The following is a 23,297-nucleotide window of genomic DNA, read 5'->3' on the forward strand; positions in this document are numbered from 1 at the left end:
TCAGAGGCAGAGGTACCCCTGAGGGAAGGTGAAGGAGGCTGGCTCACCAGAGTCCCCACTCTTTTATCGGAGAATCTGAGGCTGACCTGATGCTGCTGGGGCTCCAGTGGGGCTCCTGCCAAGGGGGCATGTGACACAGCCAGGAACGGAAACCAGAACTCTCAGTCAAGTTGCCTGGGCATCCAAGTCAGCCTGGCCAAGGTTTTCTTCCCCCCTCTCATCTGGCAAAGGCTGCAAGGCAGAAAGCTGTCCTGTACGGTACCTAGCACTGTGCCGTCCATGTGCCTGTACCCTCTGAATAATAGATGCCCCCGGCTCCTAGCCTCCTGGCGACCCAGTGAGGGAAGCAGCCATGTCTAAAATAGGCCCAGGAAGTGATACGCTCCACTTGGGGTCTGCACACTGGGTCACTTAGCCTGAAGGCCCTTTATTTTGGGGGACTCTCTCTCCTAGTGCTCCTGCCTTACCCTACTCCTGTGCATGAAAGCAAAGGAGACGTCTGACAGAAACCGAGAAAGTTCTATGCGGCGGCCATGGGGACATTCCGTTGGTAGACATTCAGGGTGGAGCTGAGGAGTGGGCGCAAGCCAGTTTGGCAGGGATAATCCTCTGCCGCGCCTCGCTGCCTCTTGTGCCCCCTCCAAAACCCCATCCCAACCCAGAAAGTCAGGAGAGGTCAGAGACTAGATAGAGATTCTCAAGGTTGGAGGAGTGGACAGAGTTGACGCCCAGGGGCCCTCTCACTCCTCAAGTGGTTCAGGCCAAAGATACCCAGTACTCTATTAGGAACCAGGTCCCGTGAACTGATAGGGAACAAGTTCCAGGGAAACCAAAAGCAGCATCTGGAACTGTCTTTTGGACCCACCCCCACACCTAAGTCTGGGGAGTTGCTTTCAGAACTCAACAATAAACTGAATTAAGTGTAATTACAGCCTTAATCTGCCATTTCATTCGGTGTATCCTCCCCGGCAGGGGCGGGGAGTGAGGAGTGGTCCCAGACTGGGTCAAAACAAATGTGCCTCGCTCCTGGGTTTCTGACAGCTCTGGGGACACTGTGGCCACAGGGATAAACGCTCCTCCCTGGAGATCAACAGCCCTGTGCTTCAGGGGCGAGGCCCGGGCCCCAGGCCCGTAACTGTCTGAGGTGAGAACTCAGTGGAACACTAGCAGAGGGATCTGGAGACTGGACACTGGGCACGAGCCCTGAGGACAGGGATTGAAGGAAGTCTTCTCAACCACTGATGCTGAAATAAGACTTTAATGTGCACAAAGAAACCTTACATTAGTGAGAGAGAGAGAGGAAGGAGGGTGGGGAGGACAGAGGCCCAGAAGGCCCAGAGAAACCAGAGCTATGGAGACAAAGACCTTAGGGAAGAGGAGATGGCCGGGAGGGGAGGAGAGCTAAGGGGTGGGCCAGGCCAGGAGAGGCTGATCTCATGCAGGGTTGGGGCCAGGGGCAGGCCGTGGATTTATCAGGTTGGTTAGCATCTGGGCCTCCTCTGGCCTTGCTTCTTTCTCGAGTTCCTTGAGCCCAGGACTGCTGGGCGCCCGCTCCTCTAGATGTTTTTCCAGGGTCTGAAGTACTGGGCCTGCAGCAAGGGAAAGGGCAGGCTGAGATGGTCTGGGCCCAAGGGTTGCTTGCTGCCTTGAGCTCCCTGGACTGCAGCGACCACTCAACACCCATCACAGGCCTCTTCCATGCCAGGCGCTGAGCGGGCAACACTCCCAGGGTCCACAGGTCCAGTGAGGGCACAGCTGGCCAACAGGCCGCCTGACCATCAAGTGGTCTGCAGGGATCCCTCTACTCACTGCCCGCAGGCCCAGGGAGTGTGAAAGGACGGCGGTGCCAGCACTCTGGCTCCTGGAGGCCACAAGTCACTTTTCCTTCTTTTCATGACAAACACACTGCTTCCCGCCAGAGACTAGTGTGATCTAGTTCCTTGGGGCTTGAGGGTGAGGTTTGCTCTCCAGCTTTCTCAGAGACTTGCGAAATCTGAGACCCAAGCCACAGCCTGTGGCCAATGTGTCAGCCCCAAGTCAGAGGTTACAGGGGGAAGGACAAGAGAGGAGTCAGAGAAGAGGCAAGTTGACAGCTGAGGAGCACTGGCAGGCGGAACGGTTCTCCTCAGGCTCTGTTAGTCTCCATCAGGGGCTGGGGGATCAGGAAGGGAAGAGCCCTCAAGCAGCCCAGTGCGGTGTTGCTTGCAAGCTCTTCCCTTCCTTGCTGGAGACACTGAGGCCAGAAGGGAAGCCGGCAGAGTAGGGCTTGGACTGAAGTGAGGTGGCCAAGCTTGGGAGTCAGGTTGGCTCTGGGCCCTGATTCTGACATTCACATGCGCTTCCTGCGTGACGGGGCAAGCCATTTAACCTCTCAGCGCCTCTGGTTAGTTTGCTCATCTGTAAAAGGGGCTCCTAACTGTACCTGGGGGTTGTCACAGAAATGGGTCTTCAATTCATATTAGCTATGGATATTATACCTAGAGGGTCTGAGAAAATTTGGGAGCTGGAGGGGACCAGGGCAGCCCGGGAACATTCCTCCTAACAGAGTAGGAGGCCAGCCTTAGGCCTGCAGGACAAGTGGGCAGACGGTGGACAGCTGGTGCCTCTGGTACTCTTTCTGTGTCCCTTCCAGGCACTGCTCGTGACAAACTGGTACTCCCCGCCCCGGCTCTTCCCACTCCAGGCTGTTTTTCTTTGCCTTTGCTCAGGAGTAGGCTTCTTTGTGTCCCCTCATCCTAGCCAAGCTGGAGCATCGGATTCTTGATAAGAATGAGGAAGGGCCCCCGAGGTATCCCCTCCCTCCCCCACTTTGCCCTCCACACCCATGTCCCGGCCAGGAGCTCAGCAGCTGCAGCGGGGGTGGACACGCTGCTGGCTCTGGTCAGCCCTGCCTGACCACTTCCCTCCCCTCCCAGGTCTGGAGGCTGGAGGGGGTGCCACCTGGGACTGGCAGTGGGTCAGCAGCTCCTGCCAACGGATGTAGGTCTGGGTGGCCAGGTCCTTGAGTATGGTGCGGTGCATGGCCTGGGGGCTCTCCCGGATGTGGGTGCCGATGTGACGGTCCAACTGCATGCACAGCAGCTGCAGCTGACCCTGCAGAGGCGGACGTGGAGGCTGAGGGAGAGGGTGTGGCACGGGCCAGGCACAGCCAAAGGAGGCAGGGGGAGGAAAAGGCCGAGAAAGGGCCGGGCACGTCAGAGTGACTGCTCAGAAGTAGAACAGGAACAGGAGAAGAGGGCCAGTGCCATTGCTGGGGGCATGGGTCAGTATCCCTTGGGAACGGCTCGTGGGACTGTGGGAAGGAAGAGGCCCTGGCCCATAGGCCAGTTCCTTCTCAGCCTCCCACTCTTTGCAGTTCTTGATAGTGGGCTGGGCCCACCCTTGGTGAAGACACAGCGAGGCACCCTCGTCCCTGTCCCTTAAGAGACTCACCCACTGGTCTGAAGTAATGTTCTGGCAGCTGACCACCACGCCGGCCAATGTCAGAAGGCTGTGGCACAGGTAGCAGGCCTAGAGAGAGCACAGCAAGAGATGCTTCCCTAACTCTGCCCCAGGACAGCACTGTGGCTACTTCTCACTCTCAGGCCCAGTGGGGTGGGGGGGGGCGGGGGGTTACAACAAGGATGACTCAGCCCACCCCTAGGCTTCCAGTGAGTTTCCAAGGAGGCTTCTTCAAGGAAGGCCAGGGAGAGCCAGGCTCTGGGCCCCACTCACTCAGAGCTGTGAATCCTCCCAACGGGCTCTAGCAGCTTTCCCTCTGATGAAGGACTATCCCTCCCTTCCTTCAGAGAAAGGAGTCTCTGCTGTCCAGAAGCCCACACTATCCCCGGCCTCATCTAGGGCTCCAGCAGAGAGAGCCCTCTGGGGAGAGGACCCATCCACTCTGAACTCTGCAATCTCTGTTTCCTAAGGCACCCACACCTGTGGGCAATGCTACCAGGGTGCCTCCATGCAATAGCATGGGAGCCCTCATGGGCCACGGGTGCACAGCTCCTGGATTCTGCCTGCCCCTCAGTGAAGCACCACAAGGAAGAGAAGGGAAGCAGGTGGGAGATGGTTTGAGTAGAGCATTTGTACAGCTCACCCACCAACTCCACCCCCATTCTGCCCACTAGATACTCTCAGAGGTTAAAACAGGACACAGGCCAGTTCCATCTGGTCAGAGAATGGACTGATCCCAGGGTACCTTGGACTCTGTTGGTCCCCATCCATTTATGGGACAGTCACCTGCTGTTTGGAGAAAATGAGCTACCGGGAGCATCCCAGAGCAGATGAGGCTCCTGATGGGAGGACAGCCTGCCCGGCACTCTCAACTGCCGTCTGCAAGCATACCCGCCCCATCAGAGGCTCCTGCTCCCGAGACTCTTCATGTCTGGGATCAGAGGGTAGCAGATAAGCAGCCCTGAGGATGGGGTGAGGGCTAGGGGTGGTAGGCTCAAGAGATGGCTGGCAGGTGAGAGTGGGGTTGGAGCTCAGAACCGGAGTAAGGCCCCCTCTGCCCCAGCACAGGCAGTGCCTAAGAAATGGTGACAGGGACCTCCTTAGGACAGAATCCAGAACATTTCCGAGGGCACCAGACTTGGCACTATCAACTGACTTCTTAAACCCAAATATCACGGTGCAAAATCCTGAGGACAGAGGCCACCTGGGGCCCCCGGCAGCAGTACCTGGCCCTGCCCAGGACCCAGCCTATTCTTCAGCACAACAGCTAAGGACCACAGGTGACCTGACTCCACAGGCTGGCCAGATTGGGTGGCCCTGCACACAGTGGGCACAGAGAGGACACAGGCACAGAAAATCCAGGTGTGCCGCTGGGTGTGCCTCTAGGAGAACTGCCCTAGGGTGGGGAAGACCCAGCCTCCCTGAAGCCCAGCTCCTTGCCGGATTCCTGCAGCTGCCTGTGGATGTCCATGTCACCTACCAGGCTGGTGGGCTGGCAAGCCACCACTTACCCTGTGGATCATGTCTGTGGTGCCTTGGGCTCCCCTTCCCTCTAGCCTGGCTTTGCCCTAGGGAGGGTCCACAGCCTTTGGGACTCCTTCCAGCCTTTGCTGTCAGGGCAACAGCTCATTGCCCCTTCTCATAAAGCAGGCTCAGACCTGCACACCAGACCCTGTACCCTGACTATGCCACGGCGACACATACATACTCAGACATTAGAGGGAGAGAGGTGCTTCAGGAAGGCAATAATTTAGTCAACAAATATAGGACCTCAGCTTCCCCATGGGCCAAAAGGAGAAATGATCCTTCTAGGTTTTTTTGGGGGGGAGGAATGGGGTGTAACTTAGAGGCTTCAGGGAAGAAGTGACTAAGCTCAAGTGAGCCTCAAAGGAACAGTAGGATTTGAGGCAAAGATGGCTCTGTGGGGGTGGAACGGGCAGATTACAACACCAGACAGCTCTTAAAGGCTGATGTAAGAAACAGAGGCAGGGCACATTGGGGGGCTAAATAGTCAGGTGGCCAGCTGGGTTGGAGCAGAGATGGGAGAGGGGTGACCTGGGGACAGGGCTGGCAGCAGAGAGCTGTGGGACAGATTGCGGACACCTGGGGGAAGCAGGTGATTTCTCTACAGTGTGTGTGCTTTACTCATATAAAGAGAATCCATTGCGAGTTGATGTTTGAATTTTTAACAACTTACTGCAATTATAACTCACGGAACCTAACTGGGTTTGGGTGGGTGTGGGACAAGGAAGAGGGACATGACCTTGAAAAGAAGCTGAGGCTCCTTTTTGAGAGGGTAAAGCACTTGGCGTTGAACAAGCTGATGGGGGGAGGTGGCAGAGATGCCAAAGAAAACATCCATAGGCGATGGGGCCATTGGTCAAGGATGGCTGGGGAAGGCACCCTGGGCTGTCCGCAGGGGAGGACATGTGGCCTGGGAGGGGAAAAAGGGGGACTGGCACCTCTCAGACCTTTCACTTGTAAATATTCTCTTGTAAACATTCTAAGAGGCATAGCCCCTTGGCCCGCTCTGCCCACAGGCTCACTGGTGGAGGTCTTTGAATTGCATAGGCTAGGCTGTAGAACTTCTCCTCCAGGAGGAGGCGTGGTGAGGGTGGGCCTTGGGATCCGAGGAATGCTCTGGAGGAATACCAGGAAGGAAAATCTGTCAGCGGTATTTACCCCATGCAGTGGGGATTTACGGGTTTCACAACTTGCTTCTTATGCTGATTCCCATCACTGAATCTGCAGGGAAAATCCCAGGAAAACAATTCCAAACATGTAATTTACTTATTTATTTACTTTGGAGAGGGGCGGATAGTAGGAAATGGTAGTCCCAAGGAAAGCCCTGCTAGTCACATTGTATAAGCTGTTTTTTCCAAAGGGAAAAGAATATGCCTGCCACTGCCCGCAGGCTGGGTGAATTGGGTGAATGTTTTCCCTGACATTCAGAGGTGCTCCCTGTAGTTGGACTCAGGTGAGAAGAGGCCCTTTAAGGAACACTTTGACCCAGTCGAAGTCTCCATCTGTAGCCACAAGTCATGACAAAGGTAGAGCTGTGAAGACTCCCTTCCCTGGAGCACCTCTGAGTGCCCAGGAGTGTTTTTGGAAAAAGCCTTCACTATTGGCATAGGAAACTCCCAGAATTCTGTCTCCGCTTTTCATTTCCCCAAGACTCCTGGTCTCAGAGGTGCAAAGAGGTAGGAGAGCGTATGATCCTGTCCAAAGGGTGAAGGGTATAATCCTGTCCCCACCTTTCCCCCAGACTCCTCTGCCTATTTGTGTGAATGTCAGAGGAGCAAAACCTCAGCAGAAACTGCTGGCTCTGTAGCTAGGGGCAGGCAGAACCTGAGTCTCCCTCCTCTAAAGCATCAACCGGTCAGAGGACAGAGGCAGGCCCAGAAGAGCGTGCAGCGTAGCCAGGGGTGGGCGAACCACTGGGCCATTCCCAGTAGGACAAGAAGTAAACAGGCAGGTGTGAGAGCTGGGTTTCCTGCTGTCTTCGCAGTGTGACCAATGCCTGAACTTAGCAAATTTGCTTCTGTCCTGGCTGGCACTGCAGAGACAAGGGGCTCCATCTTCCCTTTCAAGAGGCAGAAATAGGAGGCTGAGCAGACTGTGCTCTCTGCCTACCTATTTCCTCCACTTCTGGGAATACATGGTAGCCCTTCCAAAAGCCTGTGGGAGGCCCTTTCAAGTCTCAAATGCCTGGGCTCAAGCAATCCTCCTGCCTCAGCCTCCCGAATTGCTGGGATTATAGGCATGAGCCACTGTGCCCAGCCTTCCACTCCAGGTCTCTTAGGACTACTAGCTGTGCGGGGAAAGCCTGTGTGGTTTCAGGGTTAGTCCACCGTAGGTGGTCGGGGGCTACACTTCTCCAGGCCTCAGGACCTTGTCTGAAGATGAGGCCTTACCAACTAGGGTGGCCCAGTTCCTCCCCCACTACGCGTAAATTGAGGCCGGAAAGGCCCAATGGGAGATAGGACCCGGAAACCTCAGTCAACAACGTTGGGAGAGGCAGAGTCTGAGGGTGAGGAATGGGACGTGTCTGAACCCACTATCGATGAGACAAGCCGGGACGGTCCCCTGCTTAAGCTGCCAGCAAGGCCCACAGCTTCTGTTTTCTGGGTCTCTCCCCAGAGTTTGGCGGGCTGGCTTTTCTCAGAAGTTCTGCACAGGATCCCTTATTCCCGGCTCTAGAGCCCTAAAGTGGGCCATGCCCTCCCCCTGGGAAGGATGACAAGGATGAGTGATAGCAGACGGCCTAAGGCCTAATGGGACTGTCACCAGAGGAGGGGAAGGTCAATGTACCCATGTTCTGATGTAGCTAGTTCTGACCCCAGGAACCCTCAGCTAAGTGTCCCAGGTCAAGCGGGGCCTATTAGCAGTGCTTTTGTCATAAGACAAAAGAGAGAAAGGGTGGACATTTCCCAGGAACTTCATCCTCTAGAAAAATTCCCCTCTAGTTAATGCCAAGGGAGCAGGCTGCGGCCTGGGTTATTTACGCTGAAGAAGGGTAGGAAAGGAGGAGGGAGATGCCCTCCCAGGAAGCTACGCACTCTGGCCAGAACATCATGGTTTCTCCCACCTCGGGTCATGACCAAGAATCCACTCTTACCCTGGGCAAGTCTTCAAACCAAGCCCTTTCCCTGGAGGCTGCCAGACAGGGTGGGTAGGGCAGATCTTGCCATTGGCAGGAGGACCCTTTGGGAGCAGGTCCAGCCAGGCTCTGGGGCAGCTGTTGTGGGGGAAAAACTAAGGTTGACCTAGGAACACCTGTTGAGAAGTGCTAAGACATGCCCAAAGGACATGGCTTTCCCAGCCAGGCTGCTGGGGCCTAGGGGTTCACCCTACAAGTGTCCCTGCTTCTCACTCAGGAAGCGGGCCCTGAATGCCTGCTTGTGCCCTGGCTCCCTGTCTGGGGCCCCAGGACCCTGGAGCAGCTTCATTTTTGCCTCAACCATGCTCACAGGCCCTGGGTGGAGGCCACCCTGAGGAACACACATTCGGCCCTAATCTGGCTGAACTGCTCTCGGCCCAATCTCAAGGGCCTGGAGGTCCAGACCAGCCCTACCACAGACCCCAGGAGAATTCTGCCCTGGTGCCATTGCCATGCATGGGACGGAGATGCAAGCGCACGTCGTGAAATCAACTCTAGAACCAGTCTAGTCTGGGAAAGACTGAAGCTTCTGGTCACCGCAGGCCATTTCAGACCCAAAGCTAGAGCGAAATCATCATCTTCCTCCCCACATTTTTGATACATTTAAACCTACATAGCACTACTTCACAGTATCCCTACCCAGTGGGGCATGCAGAGAGGGCCCGTGACCCCTACTTTCAGCAGATGCAGAAGCTGAGGCTCAGAGAGCTTCCCTTATGTGCATGACATGCATAGGGACAGGTGTCGTCCAGAAGCAGATGTCTGGGCTCTCAGCCTTCAGCAAGATGAGCTCCCTGAGTGTGTTCGTGTGTGTAGGTAGAGGGGGTGTCTCTAACGGGGACTGACATCATGAACATCGCCATTGGAAGATAGCAAAGCCCTTCTGCACCCTGAAGCAAGGCCCACAGGCATTCTAGAGGCAGGAGAAGGTGAAGCTAAGGCTGCTCCCCCGGGGTGGATGAGGAATGTTCTTTGAAGCCTGAGTCCCAAGGGCACAGTCCAGGTACTCCAACAACAATTAGCCTTGGGTAATCCTGAAGTAGGGCTACTCAGTCCACCTGCCAAGAGAAGCAGTCTGGGGAGACAGCCAGGGCTCATCTGGCTGGGATGTCCACTAGAACACCAGATGGCAGGGGAAACATTCCTCTAGGTACATCCCATCTGAACCCATCCTGGAGTGTGGCCCTGGCCATCATCGCTAGGCTGCCATTTCTTCCTTGCCCCCATGAGCAAGCCACATGACCTACTCCCCTTGTCCAGGCAGCTCCTGCTCCAGGGTCACATCCCCCGAACTTGGCTTTCGCAGGCGCTAAAGAAGAGAGCTGAGGGCTGCATCTAGAGTTCTGCTCCCAAAGGAAAGCTGACTTGGGAAGTGACTCTGGCAGGTCACCCGTCATAAGTTCTGGCAAGAAATGAGGCTGGTGATACAATACCTCTTCCTAACCTGGGATCCCTGAAGACACAAGGCCAAGAGGCCACAGAGCAGACATCACAGGCAGGGCCTGCCAGACTTACCTCAGGGTTTGCCAGGCAGGACACTCAATTCTGTAAGTGAAAATACCTGTTTGGGCATGGGGGTGGGTGGATCCCTAAACATGGAGCAGGGAAAAGGCCAGCTCAGGGTGATGGGAGACAGGCTGGCAGCATCTGGACAGGAACAGGACTTCCGGTTCAGCTGCTGGGAACAGCTGCTGCATAGAAAGTTGCTCTCAGGGCTCTACTGGTCAGAGAGGCAGGATGTCTCTTCCCAGGCTGTGGAGGACTCCGAGGCTCAGCATGCTTCCACAGCCTCCACTTCCTGGGAACAGGATCCCTCAACCGTACCTCTATATTCCCAGAGAGTGAGTTCAGAAATCTAAGACCCCCTCACAGTGGGGCTGTCTTTTAAGCTCTATCCTGAACTTGGGACCGAATCCTGAGCAGCCCAGGCTCTGGCTCTTGGTACTGAGGATAGTGAGGTATTGAGGAGGTGATGGTACAGTGGTGCTGGAGTGGGAAAGAAATAGGGGCTGGGACAACAGCGGGCAGGCTGAGCACTTTGTATCCCCATGGATCTGCTACAGGGAGGTTATTTCATAGCGTCTGACCTGTTCCTCTGTCTGCTGGTGGAAGGAACCAAAGCACTGTAGGAAAATCCTTGCTAGAGTGCTCTCACCCAGCCCACCCTTCCTCTCCAGCTTCCTGCTGGCAGTGGGGGCAGGAGAAATGACAGGCAGGGACTGGCGGGCTCTTCCTGCTCCTTCAGCTGTGACAAGAGACCTTGACCCCAGGGGGATCTGGACCGGAAAGCCCAGCTCTGCTGGCTGCCCAGAGAGGGACCAGATTCTTGGTGTGTACGTGTGAGAGTCTATGCCAGTATGTGTGTGCACGTGTGCATCCCTGTGTGCGTACGAGTGAGGGTGCAGGAGGGAGCCACTGACACCAGCCAGGGTGCCTGTATCGCCATCCTCACAGAACAATGGTTTCCTCAAAAGCCATTTCCTCAAAAGCCATGGCATCGCTCTTCTCTTTCTTCTCTTTCTCACTTACTGAATTGTCTCCTGGGATGTTGGCACCTCCAGAGCCTGAAAAACACTGCTCTCCTTATGCTTCCTGGGGATACCAGAGCATAAGGCCACTGCCAGTGACTGAACCAAAGGGGATGCTGTGGATGTCCAAGGTTTCCGGGCACCCAGGGTCCTTCCCCTTCCTTTGTAAGTGTCCCAGCCTCCTGTCCCTATACCCAGGTTAAGTTGTTCCATGATGGTGACTTTAGCCCTGAACTGAAGGGTAGACACATGTCCTGGGCTGGTCAGTCACTGTATGCCAGCCTGGTTATGTGACTGTCTTAGAGATAGGCACATGAGCCAGGCCAAGCCAATGATAGCTGACTCTGGGACCTTGGTGAGGCCGCTAGAACAGAGGCTCTTTCCTTGCCCCTGGTTGGGGTTGTTGAGGGAAGGAGGTAAGCCTGGAGTTTCTCACAACCCAGAGGGGAGAGCCTGCCTGGGAATGCACCAAGGGCAGAGCCGGGGGTGACGAGAGCAACACTGAGGTTTCATGACACTGTTTAGCCCCTGGATCCAGCTAAGCCTGGCAAGCTGTCTCAGGGCTTTTCAGGATTTGTGTTTGTGTTTCCATCACCAGAGGCCTGGCAAAGACAGGGAAGAGGGACAGAAAAGGTGGTGTGTGGAGGAGTTGAGAAGGCTGTGGTCTGCCTGGGAACTGCTCCTGCAGACCAAGGACAGCATGGGCAGGATCTTTCCCCCTCAGGCCTGTCCTCCTGAGGTGCACAGGTGGGAGCTGAGGCCTGAGCTTCTTCGACCCAGGGCTTGGAAAACCCTGCTCTTCCACCCACTCTCTGTGCTGGCTCAGGCCTGGAAGGGAGAAGAGACAGCTGGGCAGGGCTGGGTGCAGGACAGGTGGGGAAGGGTCGCTCCTGCAGGCCGCACCTGCTCAGAGCCCAACATTTCAGTGGGACCCTAGGGGATGAGGGTAAGATAAGACTCTGGCTCAGCACTCAAAGGCGACTCTGAGTGCCTGAAGAAGCATGTAGACAAGCCACAGGTGGAGTGAATGGGCTGTAATGCCCACAGGAATCCACGCTGGGCACCACAGGATGGAGGAGCAACAGGAGCAAAGGCATGGGCATGAGAATGGAGGGTATCTGGGAGAGACGGTCACACTTGAATTCCAATGTCGTGGTGTGCCAGGCAGGGGAGGCTGTGTGGCTGAAGTAAGGCCAGTTGACCAAGGCTCTGGATGGCCAGGCTTGAGTATGATGTGACAGGCAATAAGGACATATTTTCCCCAAGTCAGACAGGAGGAAGGTAATCCACAGAGCTGTCCAGGAGAGTTGAAGGATGAAGAGACCCAGGCAGAATGTTAGCTGAGGAGTCACCTGCCCAGGGAGGGGTGATACCCAGGAGGGTCCCCAGCAGGACTGGGCCTGGGTGGGGTGGAGCTGAGAGCAGGCCCAGATGCTGCCAAGGACTTGAGCAAAAGCTGCCTGAAGACTCCAAGCCTTTCCTCCCGGCTTAGCTGTCACTTTAAGCCTATCCATCTACTTGCAAAGAAGCCAGAATTACTGGGACCCAAACAAAGCTGGCCTGGGCCCAGGCCCTACCTGGATTTAGGATGCCCAATAGTACTGGCTGTTCCCAGATCTGCAGAGGTCTCCCCTCTCCCCATAGGGTCAGCTTCCCAGAGGCCACCTCTTTGAGGTTTATTTTAAAAGATGTCTGATGTTCCTCGTTTTAGAGGAAATGAGACAGAACCAACCACAGACTAGCCAGGGGAGGAATTCAAGAGTCCTGAATATCCATTTTCTGTTCCTCAAAACCAGTCAGTTTCCTCCCAACCCTCTTGACCTTGGGCTGACCGAGGTCCCCAGGCCCATGGGGCAGGGCTCTCCCTCCAGTGCAGGGTGGAGGCAGGAGAGAAGGGATAGGCACTTTTAAGTGAGAAGGCAGAGTTCATGGGGAGCGGGGAGGTAGGGGCAGAGGCTCCATCTGCCTTTCAGGGTAACACAGGGCAAGTGGCCTGTGCCCAAGGAAACACACGTCCCCTTGCTGGAGTTGAGTATGCCCGCAAGAGAGAACAGAGGCAGCGGCACCCTCCCTGCCCTGTCCCGCAGTGAGAGCCAGGGCCTCTCCCCACCACAGCCTCCATTAAGGCAGCTGTTGGCAGGGCACAGGGACAGACAGCTGCAGTCGCAGCAGCCAGAGCAAAAGCAGTAAAACTTGTTCGCCAACTCGATCAACATGCTCCACACCACAAAGATATACAGGAGATGTACAAAACGAGCTCACACGCACAAACACACAGTAGGCCACACCCTCTGCACAAGATGGGCAGACACCAGAGAGAGTTCAGTGGAGTCAGGGCAGCTGGGCTGAGTTTTGGACTGAGTTTAGCATCACCCAAGCTGGGCAGGATACATCCACCCCCAATCAAACTCTTTACACACACACAGACAAGCCAGCCCCAGGTCTCAGGAGCACAGAGCAGGGAGCTTAAGTGGTGTGCCTCCTGGGGAAGTTGACTAGAGCTACTTGCAGGCAGCTCCTGCCACTTCTGAGTGGCATCCCCTCCAGGGACCATCACAGAGACAGAATCCTGAGAGATCCCAGGCTGTCATCCTTTGAGGATGTTGCAGGTTGGGAGGAGGACACACCCTAGAAGTTCCTAGGGAGATAGGAACCAGGCTCCTGGTGCCTCAATTCTGCCCCAATTCCGGTGGCCTTAGTTTTCTTGCCACACAACGGGAAATAGTTAACTTCCTCACAGTTCCCAAATCTAACCAACTAGGGAAAAATTTCCATCCCACCATTAAAGATCCTGGTTCCAGCTGGGTACAGTGGCTCACGACTATAATCTCAGCCCTTTGGGAGGCCAAGGAAGGAGGATTGCTTGAGTCCAGGAATTCGAGACCAGCCTGGGCAACATAGTGAGACCTCACCTCTTAAAAAAAAAAGAGAAAAAGAAATTAGCTGGGTGTGGTGAAACGTATCTGCAGTTCCAGCTACTCAGGAGGTTGAGGTGTGAGCATCGCCTGAATCCAGGAAGGCGAGGCTGTGGTGAGCTGTGATCATGCCACTGCACCCTAGCCTGGGCAACAGAGTAAGACCCCCGACTCAAAAATAAAATTAAAAATGATCCTGGTTCTATATACTTCACAAATCCCTAAGGGGAAAAATGGAATTTAAAAATCCCATTCAGTATATCTATCAGTATAGTAAAAGGCACAGGAAAATCAAGAAATACTAGGGAAGTGTGGTAAATAGGAACATACTATACAATGGCAGCTCTGACAAGACCAAAATATCAGTCATGACCCTGAGACTGGACAGAACACAATCAAACAACATGTGGCCAGATACGATTTATGCAAGTCAGTAAAAGAAAATGAAATGTCCCAGGAAGTCCCTGGTTCTGGGTTTGAGGGCTGAGCTATTAGCTTTGAGGAAACAGTGGCAAACTGAGTCAAGTTAGGCAACGTTTGTCTGTCTGGGCCAAATGGACAGTCTTGAAAATGAAGGCTGGGAAGGCAATGAATGCAATGGGCTCTTGCAGAGTCAGTATCCATGGGCCAAAGGGAAGTATTTGGAGGGCAACACTGAGTATCATATTCTCCTGTGTTAACTTTTCCCTATGAGGCTGGTGTGGTGGCTTACACCTGTCATCAATCCCAGTACTTTGGGAGGCCAAGGCAAGAGGATTGCTTGATCCCAGGAGTTTGAGACTAGCCTGGGCAACATAGCGAGACCTCATCTCTACAAGAAAGTCAAGAAATTAGCCCAACATGGTGGTGCGCGCCTATAGTTCCAGCTACTCAGGAAGCTGAGGCAGAAGGATTGCCTTGCCTGGGTGACAGAGTGAGACTCTGATTCAAAAAACAAACAAAAAAACTCTCCTCTGTGAAAACATCCTCTACCAAACAGGTGGGCTGTACCAGACCACCCCCCACCACCACCACCCTGCACCCCATGCATCACGCCGATCCAGAATTTATTCTTTTCTGGGAGAGTTCAGCTCAGATCAGGCACACACAGAGCCAAGGATAACCACCAAGGGGCTCAGCCATCAGTTTCTTTATCCAGAAGCTCTTTAAAATGCTGAAAGTATTCTAATCAGCTTGTTAAGCAGGAATATTCCATAGGAGCTTTTATATTCCATACAAGGTCTACCATGATTTGCTAAGCTAGGACTTTGACCAAGCTGGGACAAACAGCCAGCACAGGGACCCACACCTGCCCCGGCCTCCTCTCCACCTCCCCACCCCCAGGCAGTGTTGCAGCAGGAGCTTGTTGCTTCTTTTGTTAAAGTACTCAGTGGTTAGCTTTCCCTCACTAGCTTATAATTACAGTGTTGTGGATTGGGTCTCTCCTAGCAGCTGCAGGTAACACTTCTGAAATCCAAGGCTCCTGCAGGAGAAGCTCTGACTATAAATTCTTGTCACCTTAATGACACAAGTACCTTAAGAGACGACGGAGCCACCATACAGAGGCTGGTCAGATGGCATGCAGGCGGCAGGAGAGTGGAAGGCCAAAACAGGGTGGAAGAAGGGAGTTCAGAGAGGGAGAGAGGAGTCAAAATTTGCATTCATTCATTTGATCATTCATTCATTCATGCAGTACCAAATGCATAATGCAACGCTGAGAGACACTGGCTGTGCCCACTGCCTAGCTGGACAACCAGGCAAGTTAAGGAACAACTGTGAAGCCACAGGATCAGGAAGGAGAGCAAGTTGTGCCCTGGGCACCAGGGAGCAGCTCTCACACCACTTTCCAGTGGAGAGAGGAGCTTGGGCCAAGGTGGGAGGCAGGGAAAGGAGGTGGGGAGAGGAGCCTGGCAGAAGTGTTTATTTGCAGGGCTGGAGGAGGGCTGTGACCCAGCCGTGTAGGGCAGGAAATCTCCCAGACAGGGGTGGGGGGTGGGGACTGGGGGATGGGCAGGCTTTGAGAGGCAGGGGCTCAGCACAGCACAACAGCCCCAAAGTTTGGGAATGTGGCCATTTCCTTCATGCTGGGTTGCCTCAGGCCAACCTCACTCTGGCCTCAGTTTCCCCAGTGCAATGGTGGGGAATAAAAAGGCAAAGACTTTGAGCTCTGGGGATGAAAGGCTCAGCCTGAGCCCAGACCACCACTCCCTGTAAAACAGGGCGGATGACGCTGCGGCTCCTTTTGGCTGGTGAGTAGCCCATCTACCCTCTTTGAAGATGAAACGCGCTCGGGCCTAATGAGGAGTCGGTTGGCCAAGGTGGGAGTGGGGGCCTAGTCACCTGCCCACCTGGTCCCTCCCAGTCAGAACAGTGTGCAACCCAGGGGACAGAATACAGTTCATTTCACACTTTGTTCCACCTGTGCACCCTCTTCTGGCCTGGGCTCTCTCTCTTTTGGGGGGCAGAAGTGAGGGGAGCCCAGCAGGATCTAAGGCAGTCTCAGGCTGCATTGAAGGCATTCTGAGAGCTGCCTCATCTATCCCTCCACTGCCCTGGACCAGCACACCTACACTTTGGGGACTCTGCCAAGATGCACCGACCTCTCCTGTTTTGGGGCCAGTCATCCAGCCTCCTTTACATGTGTGAGAACAGTCCTCAAATTCTCCCCCTTCCCGGCTCTTCTGCCTGCTGCCAGACATGCTCTGAAATGCAATGAGCCTGGCAGGAACCACACCGGGACTGGCCCCAAGGCACCTGGAGGCCAGGCTCTTCACTGGGACAGACCAAACACAAGCCTCTGCTTTCCCCTCTCACCGCTCCCCTTCTTTTTGCTCCCCTCTCCCCACTCCTTGAGTCCTGCTCAGACAGACCACCCCCTGGGGCCGATCTCCTTCCTCTCCAGAGGCCCCATAGCCAGCCTCCATAACCAGCTGCAGTTTCCAGGGAAATACTTGGCAAAGGAGAAGGGACACGCAGACAGCTCACACTCTCCTGGGAGGCAGCAGCCTCATAAATGCACTAACATTAGGCACAACTGAAAGATAACCTTCCCTACCCGTTCCAGAAGAGGAGCATGCACCTGGGGATTAGCCTATCTCCTTAATGGTTCATTTGTGTTCATTAAGTAATTAATTCATTTATCTGATTTGTAGAGTGATGCCCAAAGGTTGGACTTCTGGAGTGTCAACATCCAGCCTCTGAGTGAGTTTTGGAATTACCACCTTTCTAAATTAGGATGATCCCTATCTCCCTTCTTCATCCCTGAGACCCCAGGGATAGGGGAGCACTCCGAGATTCACCCTGTTCCCCAAGGAGCTGGGCCTGGGACTCCCACTCCGAAGCCCCCACACTCACCCCCATCCCTGCTCTGACATTCACCCCAGGGACCCACAGCCTTCACTGCTCCAAACCCCACAACCTCCAGGCTCAGGAGCACTCTGTTGCCCCTGACTCTCGCCAAAGCTTGGCTTTTAGGAGAGCCAGGCAATGTCTGGAAAGTCAATTAGGAAGGACTGGGGGCAGGCCAAGGACTCAGCCTCAGTGAAAAAGTAGTGAAAAAGAACAGGGAGGCTTGGCCCAGCTCTGCCTGTGGGAGGAGGTTCACCCCTCACATCTTGACACTCCTGCACTCCCCTCTGATGTGCTCCCATCCCCCCATGCCCTACACCAGCACTGTACATCCCTAAACTGTGCTGGGAGACTAACCAAGAGAAGCCATGCCAGGCCATGGAGGATGCAGTGAGCACACGAGCAGGGCCAGGCAGATGCTGAGCCTGCATGCCTGAGCACGCGACATCCCCTGCGCTGGTGCAAGCAGTGTGGGCAAGGACACTAATTACAGGCTATGGAGAGATGATAAGCACCTCCTCTCAACACGGGGAGGCAGACTGTTGGTGTTTGTCCTGGCACGGCCCTGTCCTGGTCCGAGAGGACCCGCTGGCTGTGCAATGCGGACAGTCCTGCCTTCCCCCGCTACCTATAGTGGCAGAGCCCCAGCAGATGTGGGCAGGTGCTAGGTGCTTACCTTGTGGTCTAGCTCGACTCTGGCCTTTGGCTGTTGATCCTGGCTGGGTGACAAGGGCACAGAGCCCAGGTACTGCCCCAGGGATGACGGCCTCATGAGGCTTAGGAACCGGCTGAGTGAGGACAGCTGGCGAGGAGAAAGAAGGTTGTCACTCACAGAGGGCAGGGTGGCCAAGAGCTCAGTTTGCTCCGGGGGCTCTTGGGCTGGATACCTCGGCTGGTAGCCGTGGGCCAGAGTGCCAGTTTCCAGAACCCGGATCCACCTCTCACTTATGAGCTGTGTGGCTTCTTGGAGCGTAAGTGTTCTCATCTGTAAAATGGGCCACTACCTTCTTTCCAGGAGAGGAGGTTCATACACGCACACAGAGGACTCTGCCCACCCTGAGCCACCGTTCCACAGCCCACTCATCTCTGCACCCTCTTTTAACTCTTCGCTGTGGAGATTCTCAATATATATGAAGAGGAGAGACTGTGTACTGTCTCCACCTGTCATTCTGTCCTGCCTGTTTCATCACCCACCTCCCTTCCACGCCTCTCTGCCCTTTTCCTTCCAGAGAATTTTAAAGCAAACATAAACATTGTATTGTTTTACCCATAAAGAGCCTCTAACAGCAAAGGATAAGGATTTTTCCCTCAATATAATCACAATACCATTTCTTTCCCAACAAAATTATGAAGAATTCCTTATAATCATCCAATACCTGTGGTCAGTCTTCTCTACCTCATAAATGTCCTCTTACAGTTGGTCTGCTTGAATGGAGGTTTCTCACAAGGTCCACACACGGCATTTGAGTGACATGTCACTTAATCTACTAGCTACCCACCCCCTATTTAGTTTTTGAAGAAACTACTCTACCCCTGAGCCCCTCAGGAGGGAACATGTCCTGCATAAATCCAGGTGTCTACTGCTAGCACTCTTTCGGGCCCAGCCCATGCATCCGATTCGGGCAGCTCGGCTGAGCTCCAGCTAGGACTGCCCTGCTGCCCTGGAGCTAACTCAAGGCTAAGGCAGAGGCAGGCAGGCTCAGGGCCCCTGGCCCCTTGAAGGCCATGTGTAACCTTGGGGGTGGGGGAGGTTGCAGGAGCAGAAAGCCAAGGCAGTTAACAGAGGCACCAGTTCTTCAGATCACACAGGTGCCTGAGCCCCTCAGCCCAGCTCCCTGCTTGAGCCCAATCAGGTTGGCACACCTGGCTTCCTCCGGTGACTCACCCGCCAACACCTGCTGCTCAGCACCCCAGTCAGCCACAGGCTTAGACAACCCACAAGAGCAGCTGGGCTGGGGCTAGGAGTCAGGCCCAGAGCCTCGGCTTCTGGAAGGAGGCCAGAGCTTCTTGGCCTAGTATCTGATCCCTTTAGAAGGAAAGAGGAGGCAGGGGAAAAGAGAAGGCCAGGGGAAAGAGGGGAAGGCTCTGGTCAAAGACAGGCACCATCTGGGGTTTCACCAAAGCCACGGCTATGCTGCCTTGCTTAGGCTTCGCAAGTCGGGATAGTTTCCAAAACAGCCCTGCCCGCTCAGGGCTCACAGTTGTGCAAGCCCAGGGGCCAGGCTCTGCAGCCCACACCCCCAGAGTGGCCCTCGGTCAGGCCTCGCCCAGCTCGGACCTTCCCTGCTCCGGGAGGCCCGAGTGGGCCTGCAGAGGGCCAGCAGCACAAGACAACCGCTTGCTGCTCGCCTGCTCCTGTGTCTTTCCTCTGGCTCCATGAAAACAGTTTTGCTGTGCTCAGCGCAGCAAGTCATCTGCCTCTGCCATGGTGCCTTCTGATTGCTTATTCTCTTTTGTTTCCAGCTCGGGATGCTCCAGCCAGCCTCTCCTCAAACAAGATAAGGTCTTGTTTGGGCCTCAGGGGGGATCCAGTATCCTTCCCACCCTCACCCCACCTCACTGTCCATGAAGGCAGGCACCTAAGGTATGATCAAATGATCACTCAGGAAGACAGGCCTCCACTGGCCTTGCCAGAGGTTAGAGGCTAGCAAGAGGTGGCAAGCTGACTTCTAGAGAAGCAACTGTCCACACAGCATATCACTCCTGTGCTCAAATCCTGGCAGTGGCTCCTATTCACCCAGAGGAGGAAGTCAAGATCTCAAGTGTCTGCAAGGCCCCAGGTGGTCCCAAGGACCTTTCTATTGCTTCCTGGAGCTGGTGCCCCCGACTTGGCCTTCTGACCAGACACTGCAAGTCTGCCCCCTCCTCCTTCCAGCCTGTGCACCATGCCCACCTTATCAGTGAGCTCCCAGCCCAAGCTCCCCATCTCCCCACCTCCCCCCGCAGCCCACACCACCCCGCACCTATCCACCCCCTTACCCTGCCCTTCTGTCCACAGTAGTCACCACCTTCTGACAGTCTTTCAATTCACCTGCTTATTTATTACCTGTTTCCCTTCCTCACTGGAGTCTAAGCTCTCTGAGGGCAGTTTTGTTCATGGCAATGTTCCCAGAAGTTAGCATGTGGCGTTACGTGTCAGAAGCATTTGTTAAGTAAATGAATGAATACGGTCATGAATGAATGAATGAATACAGTCATGATGAAATGAATGAATGGATATGGTCAGCACCGCAGCTAACCTTTCCTTGGTAGATGCAAACTTCACCCACCTTGATTTCGGCCACTTGAAGCCCATGTTTTCCAAGCCCCAAACTGGAAGACATGGTTTGACAATAGAGGTTTGCAGTGTTGCAAGAGGCAGCCTGTGATAAGAAACAAACTCCCGATTTTCTCCCCAAACCTGCTCTGCCTGTGTCTTAAGTTAAGGGCGTCTCCGTGATGCCAGCTGCAGGCCTAGGAGTCCTCACCTCCCTTCTCTCATGTCGCCATCCCGCGGGCTGTACTTGGGAAATGCACCCACCATCTGACCACTTCTCACCACCTGCGCTGCTATCTATCTCCCTGGGCCAAACCGCCATCAGCTCTCACCAGGATTGCTGCCATCACCTCTTTCCTCTCCACTTCCAATAGTCTATTCTCAACAAAGCAGCCACAGTAATTTTTAAAGATTTTACATATCAGATTTTGTTTCTCCCCTGCTGAAAATCTCCCAGGGGTTCTCCTCTTCCCCACGGAAGTCAAAACCCTTACTGTGGCCTCGAGGCTCTGGTCGACTGTGCCTCCAGTTACCTGTGTGACCACTCCTACTATTCCACTTTCAGCCCTCTGTTCCAGCCACATTAGCCTCTCTGTTTTTCCTCCAGCCGAAGAGACTTTTGCCTGCCCCAGGACCTTTGCATTTGCTATACCTTCTCCTGGAATGTTATTTACCAAGAAACTTACCTGACTCCTTCAGGTCTGTGCTCCAATGTCCCTTTCTTTGTTCACCCTTATAAAATGTCATCCTCCCAATACTCCTTTTCCCCTTTATTGGCTTTAATTTTCTCCACAGCACTTATCACCATCTGATATTCCAAATATTTCCTTCTTTCTTGGTGTCCCTGTCTGCCTCCCCTGGGACTGTGAGTTTCCTGAGGGAGGGACTAAGTTCTGTTCTGCTGTGTCTTCAGGGACCAGAACAGTGCCTGGAGTACACTGGAGCCTGAAGCTGACACACTGCTGTCTCTGGGACACTCCCATGTCCCAGCAGCAACAGGAAGCACAGTCTGACCCTGAGGCTCTCTGGAAAACGGAAACCTGGGCACTGTTGCTTCCTGACCACCTATAGAAGTCCTGTCCCTCAAGTTCAGCTCTCCAGCGTCTGCTCCTGAGGCCTCAGATTGCAGCTTGCAGGAGATGCAAAGCCAAGCAATTTGACTCCTCCTGATCAGAGGTGCCCTGCAGATTCCTCTGTCCAGATCCAAGCCCAGGTCCTCTGCTCCTACAAGGTCTGGCAATGTAGCTCCTGAACACATCCCAGAAAAAGTGCTATATCACTTTGGGAGGCCGAGGTGAGTGGATTGCCTGAGTCCGTGGGTTCGAGACCAGCCCGGGCAGCTTGGCGAGACTTCGTCTCTACAATAGATAAAAAATTAGCTGGGCATGGTAGCGTGCGCCTGTAGTTCCGGCTACTTGGAAGGCTGAGGTGGAAGGATTACTAGAGCCTAGCAGGTCAATGCTGGGATGGCCGTGAGCATGCTACTGCACTCTAGCCTGGATGACAGAGTGAGATGCCAACTCAAAAAGAAAAAAAAAAGTGTTATATACCTTATTGCTAAAGATCACTATGGTCACCATATTAGTACTCCCCCAGAGAAGCTATATACCAACACCAGTACCTAATCCACCCATCAAAGCAATTTTGGAACTCTTTTTCTGGAATGGCCATCAGAGCTGTCATTGTGAGAATGCTGGAGTATGAATTAGAACAACAAACAAACATTAAATTTCTTGTTAAACTTGGTAAGACTGGAAGTGAAATCAGGGACATGTTAGTCCAAGTTTATGCAGGTAATGCCATGAAGAAAACGGCAGCATACAAATGGATTAAATGTTTTTCTGAGAGGAGAGAAAGCATCACTGATGAAGAGAAGTCAGGATGGCCAGTAACAAGCAGAACTGATAAAAACATAGCAAAAATGTGGCAACCTGTCGTCAAAATCATTGACTGACTGTAAGAAGCAAAGCAGACCAAATAAACATCGACAGAGAAACAGTTAGGAAAATCTTAACTGAAAATTTTGGCATGAGAAAGGTGTGTGCAAAAATGATCCCAAAGGAGCTCTTGCATCATGACAATGTAACAGCTCACACAACGCTGTCTGTGAGGGAGTTTTTAGCCAATTAACAAATAACTGTATTGGTGGAATACCCTCCCTATTCACCTGACCTGGCCCCGATGACTTTTTTCTTTACCTGAAGATGAAGGAAATATTGAAAGGAAGACATTATGATGACATTCAGGACATCAAGGGTAATATGATGACAGCTCTGATGGCCATTCCAGAAAAAGAGTTCCCAAATTGCTTTGATGGGTGGACTAGGTGCTCGTGTTGGTGCATAGCTTCCCGGGGAGAGTACGGGAGTACTTCAAAGGTGACTTAGTGATATTCAGCAATGAGGTATGTAACACTTTTTCTAGGATGAGTTCATGAACTTAATTGTTGGATCTCCTACACCAGTCAATTCTCAGCTGATAAGATTTACTAAGCACTTGTGCATTGATGAGGGAGAGGAAGGGATAGTCCTTGTCCTCCTGTCTGTGATCTAGGACCAAAGCTCAAGAGGCCAGCAGGGCACCTTCAGCGTGAAGTGGCAGATGTGGTCCAGGCTGCCAAGGGCCAAGGAAGGGGATGGAGAGGCTGAGGTGGCAGGCTGTGGTGGTCCAGGGCAGGACATCAATCCCAGCTCCACTGCTTCCCTGTTGGGTGACCCCTGAGATGTTTCCCTGCCTCAATTTCCCCATCTATAAAATACAGATGATGGTAACAGTCCTTATAGCCAAGTGCTGCACATGTGGTAGCTGCCGCTATTGTGGGTGAGGTGTGGCAGGTGGAAAGGAAGAATGCACCAGTGCACAGCCAGAGCTGTGTGCAGAGGGTGGGCTGGGTTGGCCTGCAAGGGGGCCAAGGAGAACAGGCAGCACCGGCAGGTCATGTGGAGGAGATGTTGGGAGGGAGGGCATACAGGCTGGTGTGGGCGGCTGTGGGGACGAGGTGGCCCTTTGAAGGCGTGTTTCAGGAAAATCTGCCTGACAGGCCTGACCAGGAAGGGGAGTGCTTGACAGCCCAGAGACCTGGGAGGAGGCCGTGGAGCAGACCCGGGCTTGTAGGGTAGATGGGGAAGCACACCAGAAAGGCTGTGGGCAGGCCCCTACTGGCCCTTCCT

At 54.0% G+C, this 23,297-nt stretch overlaps 1 protein-coding gene across 1 annotated transcript in view; it reads right to left on the reverse strand.

Moving 5' to 3' along the window:
* Positions 1–1,556: 1,556 nt before the first annotated feature.
* FAM178B (family with sequence similarity 178 member B) overlaps positions 1,557–23,297 on the reverse strand; it is a 102,290-nt gene continuing 80,549 nt past the window's right edge. The window contains exons 15-18 of the mRNA XM_021708692.1: positions 17,548–17,673; positions 3,433–3,510; positions 2,941–3,093; positions 1,557–1,589 (exon numbers count right to left, since the gene is read on the reverse strand). Coding sequence (XP_021564367.1) covers positions 1,557–1,589; positions 2,941–3,093; positions 3,433–3,510; positions 17,548–17,673 — 390 coding nt within the window. The remainder of the gene's footprint in view (positions 1,590–2,940; positions 3,094–3,432; positions 3,511–17,547; positions 17,674–23,297) is intronic.

This window comes from Carlito syrichta, unplaced genomic scaffold, assembly GCF_000164805.1.
Source record: "Carlito syrichta isolate Samal-C Ts95f unplaced genomic scaffold, Tarsius_syrichta-2.0.1 Scaffold143520, whole genome shotgun sequence".
Classification (NCBI taxonomy): domain Eukaryota; kingdom Metazoa; phylum Chordata; class Mammalia; order Primates; family Tarsiidae; genus Carlito; species Carlito syrichta.